We start from the raw sequence: 9,911 nt of genomic DNA on the forward strand, positions 1-9,911 counted from the left end.
TATTAGGAGTAAGTATATCGACCATTCGGCCTCTGAATCTCCAATCAGAACAGGAACAACGCCTGCATGGTGAAAGGAAAAAATTGTCGCCTTGTCGAAGCGATTGGTCTGGGCAGTGCGCTGCATACAGACTGGACTTGATCAAAGCAGCATGTGACACCTTTGAGACATGGGAAGCCTTCTCCCCCTCTCTTTGTTGTTGAGATATGACGAGCTTTGCTGATATTTTAGTACTTCTACTACTAAGAGCATCCTAGTCGTGGTCGCCCCAAGTCGTTTTTCAACGGTAAATGGGGTCGTTTGGGGGGTGACGACGCCAATTTTGTCGTGGGGTGACGTCGGTTCCTAGCCGTGTCCACAACTTCGGCCCCCAGCTGACAGTGGGGTGGTGTCGGCAGCGACATGACGACGAAGGGGAAAGTGGCATTTTGTCGCGCGCGCGCAGAGGGTGGGGTTGGGGTTGGGGAGGGGGGGGGGTTGGGGGCGAATCTAAGGCTCGCTCGCCGGCACAGTTGGCCCACACGCCTTTTCACTTCCGCGAGCCCCCAGCGCGTTGCGTTCGGCTTGGGTCCGTCTAATGTATTTTCGGCCCTATCCGGTGAAAATCGAGCCCCGGGGCGGGGCGGGAGTGGGGAGGGGAATGCTCTCACGCGAACTGTTGATTTTGTTGGTCATTACAGGCCTGTTTGGGACTGCTTCGCTCTTTAAAATTCAGCCCCACTGTAAAAAAACCGCAAGTCAAGCGAGATAACTCCACGACATGCCGCTCCGCAAAAGATTAGACTTTGGGGTACAACTTCATGTTTTTTTGTGAAAGTTGTCAAACACTCTTTTTAAAAGAGTTACAACTTTTGTATGAAACTATTTGAAAATGGATTTGATGAAATGAAACTCAATTTTATGAAGTACTCCCTCGTTTCAAAATAAGTAACTTAAAATTAACTTAAATTTGCACTAACTTTAATATAAAGTTAAGTTATTTTAAATCATTTATTTTGGAACGGAGGAAGTAGAACAATTTCAAACAGGCCCTATATTAGACCGGCACAAAGTTCAGCTTCACACGCGCGGTATGCTTTCCGTGGACGAGTCGGCACCGTCTTCGGACCGTTGTCACCCGGGTGATGTTACACACTCAGCCCGCCCCGGTACAGATGGTTGCATGTAGGCTGTAGCCGTGGCCAAAATGACCATTCGAAATCTGTCGTTGGGTGACGATTCACCAACACGCAGTTCCGGCAGCACGTTCCTCGCTCGTGCCTGGACACTGTATTCTCGTACTAAATCGCTTTCGTGTTTTACCTCGTGGAGAAATAGAGAGCGAGAGCGACAGCCGATACTTCTTTTTTAAAAATTTACCTCGTGGAGCACAAACATCAAAAGTGACACAGGGGGCAGGGGCACTGTGAGGCCGTAAAAAATATATTTCATCATTCTTTATTCTACTGTAGTAGTTATAAGGTGAAGATTCGTAGCCAGTGGGTCATATGCCACAGCGACAGAAGCAACAGTTGGTAACGTGGATCTCATTTCCCAGTTGTCGTCAACGTCATCCCAATCCCGGCGATGAACATCGAGCCGAGGCTCCAAGCAGGCAGCGGGCAGTCCACATCGTAAGATACGGACCCACGGGTGTTGAACGGCGACCCACCCACCAACGGCGATGCCGTGATGCCGCGGGCGCGTGCCGGCGTTTCCGCGCAGCTTCGCTCCGCCCAGTGTCACGGCTAGCGACGGCGAATTCTCAGTGACTGGGCCGCCCCGCTTGGCGTGTCGTGCCCGACGCCGTGGGTGCCCCGGCTCCGGCACCGGCGCTGCTCAGGCGCTGGAGTTTGAATAGACGACTTGCTCCGAAGTGGTTGGTGAGGAACAATATGGATATGGCCGAACAGAGCAACGGGCATACCTACAAGATGCTCCATCTTTTTTTTTTGGTAAATGCTTGCAGTTCGGTTCGGCCGGTTGCTCGCGGCTCGCGTGCGCTGGCAGCAGCAATGCAACATTGTTTATTGCAGATTTGTTACAATCATGTATAAATTTGATACATTGGTCCACACATGCAATATTTTTTTAGTGCAGATTTGCTACAAACGCAGTTAAATTTGCTATAAGTTTATTTTTATTTTTATTGCAACTTGTTCATTAAAAAAGTTGCATCCACGTTTGGTTGCAACTCGAGTTTGTTGAATTTTTTTACTACAACGGGCGTTTGATTTTTTGCTACAACCGTCTTAATTTTTGCTATAACCGGCATCATTTTTTGCTGCAATCGTTCACTAAAAAAGTTTCATACACGTTCGTCAGAGTTGCAACCCGAGTTCACTAGATTGTTTTGCTACGACCATTTTTTTGTTTTGCTACCATGCATCATCAGCTTTATTTATTTTTTGCTACGATCACGTAGATATTTTCTTGCTACAACTTTTTTATTGTTACAACGGTTGACAAAATTATTGTATCGTGGACAAAATTTGTTGCATCAAAAAAAATTACTGAATGAAGATATAACAGCGCGACCCGCGTACAACTGGTGGATCGAACGGCCCGCGCACGGTCGGCCGAACAATTCGACCGCCGCGCCGGTTCAGAGCATTGCCTTCTTTTTTTTACTTTGAGACAAACAAGATGCTCCATCTGCTCTTTTGTTACGTTTGTGGTGCTCACGTGGACCCTGTCTTCAGCCCATGACCCGACTACACCGGCCAAGAGATTATCCCCTTCGTTTTTATTTACGTTAGATCTTCAACCGCGCGACTCAAATAAAGGCGTGCTTTGTCCTTTTTCATTCATTTGAATCGTCATGTTTGTTCTCTTTTGCAAATGGATCGATCTTTTGCAAATGGATCGATCGTATGTTCAATGCATTGACTCAAATCTTGTCCTCGTGACCGACTGACATACATTTTTGATCACATATCTTTTTTGAAATTTACATGCTATTTTTATTTCATCAAATGCATTTCAATACATATTTTTTTTTATCAATTATTGTTATGAGTACAAGACCAAAGAAAATAAGAACCACAATTAGACATTTTAAAAGATGTCCAACTTTCATAACTGCTCCTACTAATTGCACTAAGATATTTTCTATGTCTTTGTTGCTGATATGTGGAAGCTTAACAATGTCTTTCTTGTTTGATTCTAAAGAATTAGATGTTGCTTCCATTTTGATGTCTTCTTTACTCTCATCTAAACCATCAATTCTAACTAGAAGTGCACAATCATCTAGCAAATTTTGTGATATCAATAGATCCATGTATTCCTCTTCCCGATATCAAAAGTTGCATCCGCCTACACACAAAATTAAGCAAGTAAGCTATCAAAATTGTATGGACTCTAACAGCAAAAGACCACGCTAAAATCATACCCCATCATTTTTGCACTTGACGAACATCCAACAGGGATGTTCCGGCGTTCAAGAAACATGTCGGACGACCTGCAGCGGGCAGTCGTCGCACTTTATGAATGAGAATGGTGAGCCGACAAGCCTTTGGACCAGCGTCGAGCCAGGACGACAGTTGGGCGTGGCTTTGCCGGCGGACCGACGACGGTACAGATCCGGGCGGCTAGAGACGGATTGAGCGCATCCATGCGGCATTGAGCCATTTCCCACACTGGGTGGACCGGTACCAGGCCAATCCATGGCAAGCACAGTTCGTCGCCGACCGTATTTGTCAAATCCCGCCGGCAAGATGCGCCAAATCTTGACGCAGCTGCTGCAAATTCACCACTCAGCCTTCCGTATCGGCACGAAGGAGGCACCCCCTCCCCCCTGTGGATGTGTTGCTGGGTGGAGCACGCGGACGAGGCGCGCGTCTGCTTCGTGTCTGCGTCGACGCAAATGCGACCCAAATATAGGGCTGGAATGGGTCATGGGCGGATAAAAAGCGGCCGCACGTCTGCGGGTCGGGCCGTGTTTTCTGTTCGCGGCGATCCAAACGGACACGCGCAGAAAAAATGGATCGTCCGGTTGGAGTTGCTCTTACAATGTATATTTAGTTTGTTAAAATTTAAATTTTATAAACTTTTAATAAGATTATAGAAAAATACATTAACATATAGTACATCACCAAATCAATACCAGGAGATTCATTATTGAATATATATTCACACCGTACAGATTTATTATTGTAAATGTTCATATTATTTTCTACAAAATTGATAAACTTTATAAAACTTTACTTCAGTCAAAGCTGATATAAAACAAAAGGGTACTTTTTATAGGCGGGCCAGGAGATTAATGTCTTATTATAAACGTGCAACAATTGTCTAAATGACTTGGTCTGAAGCCTCCTTCCTGTCCAAGTGCATCAAGCGTCTCTCATATTACCACACGAACACCACGTGTCCAAAGTGCATCAAGTTTTTCATTTCTTCAAATTCCGTCTCACATGTAAATATTTGGATGTGCAAACGAAAATACAGAGGTGAGTATGATTTTCATGCGTATCCGCATAAATAGTAATTCTAATGATAAAAACTACTTGCTCTGTTTTATAATATAAAAACATTTTTGATATTAGTATAATTCTTATATTATGAGACGGAGGAAGTAAAAAAATGGGTATCAAACTTTGTCGACCATTCTATACAAGTTTTGGCAGCGCTCAATGGTGAGGCCGTGACCGAGGTGAAACTAAAGTCATTGACAACGCTCAATTACCAGTAGCCTAACAACCTTCATGCCCTGTGAATAGCCATGTTCCATCCATAGCATATTAAATTTATAAAAGACCCAAAGGGACAAAACCAATTAATCTCAACCGTCAAACCATGTTAATCCAACGAGCTAGATTTGCTTTAGTGATGAACACTGAACATGTTTAACATGCAATTAGTGTCATACCAAATACCAACGCATGTGTTAGTTATAATTAATGTGTAATTGATATCTTTTCTAATATAAATGCGCATCGTTTCCATCCTACCGTAATATCAACGTCAAATGCACGCACGTATTTTTACTAGTTTCAATGAAATGGGTTGAAATAACATTTGTGAATTGGTCGTGGAAATAACATTTCTTCCACAGAAGAAAATACTGTCATGGCAAAGTTTCACTATTTGCTTCGCAAAACAAAATTCTGCCAAAACAATTACTCAAGTCCTTGGAAATAGTTTAGACAACAGTTATCTTGTGTTAATGGTCTCCATATTTAGCTGCCATGCCAATCCAATCCAATCCAATCAACAGGATTATCCGCATGTAGCAATTGGCGGGGCCTAGTTTAGCAGGCAGTAAATGGCTTGGTGGTCATCCTCTCCGCATCAGAACAGAACAGTCAAAACCCGCAGCACGCGAGAGCCGCCGGACCCGGAGACGCCTTCTCCTCCCTCCCTGTGGCCTGGGATTCAACTCCCACCACCGGACTGCAGCATTCTTATACGTATATATATGCGCGCCCTCCCAATCTATTTCTCCGAGCGCAAATCTGACAGAGCAGTGATACACCGTTGAGTAGAGGGAGTTGGAAGAGGTAATTCAACCCGCAATGGAATCCCTAGCCGCCGCCACGTTCTCGCCCTCGCGCCTCGCCGCCCGACTCGCTCCGCCCGCGACGGCGCCGACGGCGGCGGGCAGATCGAGGGCAGTGGCGGCAGGAGGGAGGAGGGGGAGCAGGAGGGGGAGCGCCGGCCTGAGGTGCTCGTCGGCGAGCGCGAGGGCGAGCGCGACCCCGGTGATCAATGGGAGCGCCGCCGCGAAGGCGGAGGAGGAGGACCGGAGGCGCTTCTTCGAGGCGGCGGCGCGGGGGACCGGGAAGGGCAACCTGGTGCCCGTGTGGGAGTGCATCGTGTCGGACCACCTCACCCCCGTGCTCGCCTACCGCTGCCTCGTCCCCGAGGACGACATGGACACCCCCAGCTTCCTCTTCGAGTCCGTCGAGCAGGGGCACGAGGGGACCACCAACGTGGTACGTCCCTGCTCCCTAATCCACTCCCTTATCGATTCTCATCCTTGCGAAATAACTTTGTGGAACTGGAATGGATTCAAGGGTCGTTACAGCATGGTGGGAGCGCACCCGGTGATGGAGGTCGTGGCCAAGGAGAACAAGGTCACCATCATGGACCACGAGAAGGCTGAGGTGACGGAGAAGATCATGGATGATCCCATGGAAGTTCCCAGGAGCATAATGGAGGGATGGCACCCGCAGGAGATCGACCAGCTCCCTGAAGCCTTCAGTGGTGAGCGACCAAAATCAACTACGGAGTAAAACATTACTCCCTCCGTCCGGAATTACTTGTCACAAAAATGGATACGAATGGATGTATCTAGAACTAAAATACTTCTAGATACATCCATTCCTGCGATAAGTATTTCCGGACGGAGTATTAGTTAGAGAAATATATGATGTTGCCTGATGTTGAAATGGGATAATTGATTTTTTTTTACCTCTTGTTTGTGATAGGTGGATGGGTTGGGTTCTTTTCCTATGATACAGTCCGCTATGTCGAAAAGAAGAAAATACCTTTCTCTGGTGCTCCCCACGACGATAGGAACCTTCCTGATGTTCACTTGGGGCTTTACGATGATGTTCTTGTCTTTGACAATGTTGAGAAGGTGCTTAATTCCTCACGATCCATTTCTAGCATGTCATCTTGAATAAAGTTCTGATTTGTTGTTGCCATGGCAGGCTACTTTTCTTCATACTTGTTTCACATTATTTGATATATGTGGTTCATCACCATCACTTTATGCATCTCTTTTCAAGGAGGCAAACTGATAGTAGTGACTGCATGGTACACCATTGACCATAGGGAGACTAAACTAAACCGTGCAAGCCTGTCATCTGTCATTAGCTCATTACTGCATCAAGTGAAATTTCATCATTGCTGTTGTTCTATGTTCAATAGGTTGCAACTTATGAGTCAAAATAACATGTACTTGTTGTTCTTCATTTTAACTACTGGAAAACTTGTATTCATTTCAAATTCCATGGCTCTGTGCTCCTTGCAGAAAGTTTATGTCATCCATTGGGTAAGTGTGGACCGACATGCATCCACTGAAGAAGCATACAAACATGGCAGGTCCCGGTTGAAGCGGTTGCTTTCTAAAGTTCACAATGCCAACGTGTAAGATATGTTGTGCCTTTTCCTTAAATCTAATATTTTTCCAATCTTTGTTTGGTGCTCACAACCTGTACATCAATTTAATTTCTACCCCAGCCCCAAGCTCTCTCCAGGATTTGTGAAGCTACATACTCGGCAGTTCGGTACACCCTTGAACAAATCGACCATGACAAGTGATGAGTACAAGAGTGCTGTTATGCAGGCTAAGGAGCATATTCTGGCCGGCAATATTTTCCAGATTGTTTTAAGCCAGCGTTTTGAGAGGCGAACTTATGCCACTCCATTTGAGGTTTACCGAGCTTTACGAATTGTCAACCCAAGCCCATACATGGCATATGTGCAGGTAAATTTACCAGATCTTTCGGGTATATGTTATTTTATTTGATTACAAGAAATTATTGATGTTGTCAATGTGTATTGTGCATCATTGGAACATTATATAAGCACTGATTTGCTTTTGAAGTTTTAATAATGTCCCTTTATCATCTTTAGGCGAGAGGCTGTATCCTGGTAGCATCTAGTCCTGAAATTCTTACAAAAGTCGAGAAGGTATGTGGACCCATTTATTGCTATTAACCAGATGGCATCATTGTCCTTTAGCTAATCTACACCGTAAAATACATAGGGAAAGGTTATTAACCGGCCACTTGCTGGGACTACCCGACGGGGCAAGACAGAGCATGAAGATAAATTGCAAGAGGAACAACTATTAAGTGATCAAAAGCAATGTGCTGAACACATTATGCTTGTAGACTTGGGAAGGAATGATGTTGGCAAGGTATGTATTCCTTTTGCCTACCCTACATTCTGAGGCAATCTTTTTAACTTTTTACCCAGTCATGGAATAAATTTGACAGCTTTGTTATGCTGCAATTATATCCATTCTCCAGTACTTACATAAGGGAATGTGTTAGCCCTACTACCGGTGCAATATCATAAATTTTTCTTATGAGTGCATGGACTTGACAGGTATCCAAATCTGGGTCTGTAAAGGTGGAGAAGTTGATGAACATCGAGCGGTACTCCCATGTCATGCACATCAGCTCCACGGTAAACTCCTCGTTTTGTGTGATCTATGATTCATATGGCACATCCATTTTACACCGGGAGTTTACAGTTGCAGTTTCTTGGTTCTCACATTAACAATAGAATTTGCATAAGTTCAGTATATGACAACTATCTGTCAAATTACATTTTTCATGTTACCAAAATAGGCTAGTCGTTTTGTTTCTAATTCATTTCGTTGCTTATATTTCTACACATGTGGGTTTTGCCATTCGGCACTTTAATCTTCTTTTTCCATCATGGTATATTAAAGAAAATAAAGAGTTCATAGGTTGAATAAATCTGTAATGTGAATAACTGATATTCACTGTAGATGGCATCTCTATATGGTATATAATTTTGTGACCAATTGTCACTAGATAAGGACTTGGTTTGTCATTTTAGAACTTCCAACAAAACTAAAGTAGGCGTGTATGGTGATTGGCAAGGGATTATTGCTTTCTGCAGTTATGTCGAACACCAATGTAATTTCACTTTGAACACTATGCAGGTTAGTGGAGAGTTAGATGAACGTCTCGAAAGCTGGGATGCACTGCGAGCAGCATTGCCTGTTGGAACAGTCAGTGGGGCACCAAAGGTTAACTCTTGCTTCCAACCTTCTTATATGGACATACTCTCCAACTTAACCAGTTTCTATTTTTGTCAAGCACTTGTTTGACAACTTTATTCCCTCTTTGCATCGTGAAGAATTTCGTAATCGATGTATATCATTTTGCCTCTTCTCAGTAGACATTGTTAGTTTGCATTTTCAAAATATTAGCCATACGGTTTGTCTGAATTCTTGATACATAGATGGCGGCATAAAAAAAACAGACTACAATTATTTTAATCTGTGTTGTAAACTCCAATTGAATTGCTATATCCTTTCTTCATACAATAGTCAGCTATAGCTACTGACATCTTTTTAGCAATCAATGCCCCTTTCTCTTCTAAATAAACTGCCATGCACTAAAAGTTTGTTTGACATAATCAGGTAAAAGCCATGGAGTTAATAGATCAGTTGGAAGTCACAAGACGAGGACCATACAGTGGTGGCTTAGGAGGAATATCATTTGACGGTGACATGCTTATCGCTCTTGCTCTCCGCACCATCGTATTCTCAACAGCTCCAAGCCACAATACGATGTACTCGTACAAAAACTCAGATCGGCGCCGAGAATGGGTTGCTCACCTTCAGGCTGGTGCGGGCATTGTTGCTGATAGTATCCCAGAGGATGAGCAAAAAGAATGTGAGAATAAGGCAGCTGCCCTAGCTCGGGCTATTGATCTTGCAGAGTCAGCTTTTGTAGACAAAGAATAGAGTGTCTGTTAAGTTGTTTTTGTTAGCTGTTCATCATTTTTCAGCCAGTTCATGGTAGGAAGAAAGAAGCACCAACCTTATGTCGTCCTGTGAACTGAATAAATCTGGAACTATAATAAAGATGTGTTCATCGGATAGGTTGATGTTTGCTTTGTCTAAAGCTTTATGAGTTTTTTTTGACACATGTATAGGGATTTCCTATTTGGCGCCACACGTGTCAGTTAACGTCTAAAGCTTTATGAGTTTTTTTTGACACATGTATAGGGATTTCCTATTTGGCGCCACACGTGTCAGTTAACGTGCATTTTTGTTAACTAGCGCATGTGGCGTTTGTAAATTGGCCGGCCCATCTAGGTGTGAAAAGTTCTATGATTTTTTTTAAATATCGATGAACTTTTTTAAATTTCAACGAATATTTTTTAAGATTGATGAACTTTTCTCTGAAAATTGATGAACCTTTTTTAAAATATTAAAA

The 9,911-nt window shown here is 43.8% G+C and overlaps 1 protein-coding gene across 1 annotated transcript; it reads left to right on the plus strand.

Moving 5' to 3' along the window:
• Positions 1-5,275: 5,275 nt before the first annotated feature.
• LOC123449079 (anthranilate synthase alpha subunit 2, chloroplastic) lies at positions 5,276-9,571 on the plus strand. The gene is made up of 10 exons (XM_045126165.1): positions 5,276-5,915; positions 5,997-6,186; positions 6,411-6,562; positions 6,959-7,074; positions 7,168-7,414; positions 7,564-7,620; positions 7,697-7,849; positions 8,041-8,121; positions 8,627-8,713; positions 9,110-9,571. Exons 1-10 carry the CDS (start codon positions 5,496-5,498, stop codon positions 9,434-9,436), a joined length of 1,830 nt encoding a protein of 609 aa, XP_044982100.1. The 5' UTR covers positions 5,276-5,495; the 3' UTR covers positions 9,437-9,571.
• The last annotated feature ends 340 nt before the right edge of the window (positions 9,572-9,911 follow it).

The sequence above is a fragment of the Hordeum vulgare genome, chromosome 4H (genome assembly GCF_904849725.1).
Source record: "Hordeum vulgare subsp. vulgare chromosome 4H, MorexV3_pseudomolecules_assembly, whole genome shotgun sequence".
Taxonomy (NCBI): domain Eukaryota; kingdom Viridiplantae; phylum Streptophyta; class Magnoliopsida; order Poales; family Poaceae; genus Hordeum; species Hordeum vulgare.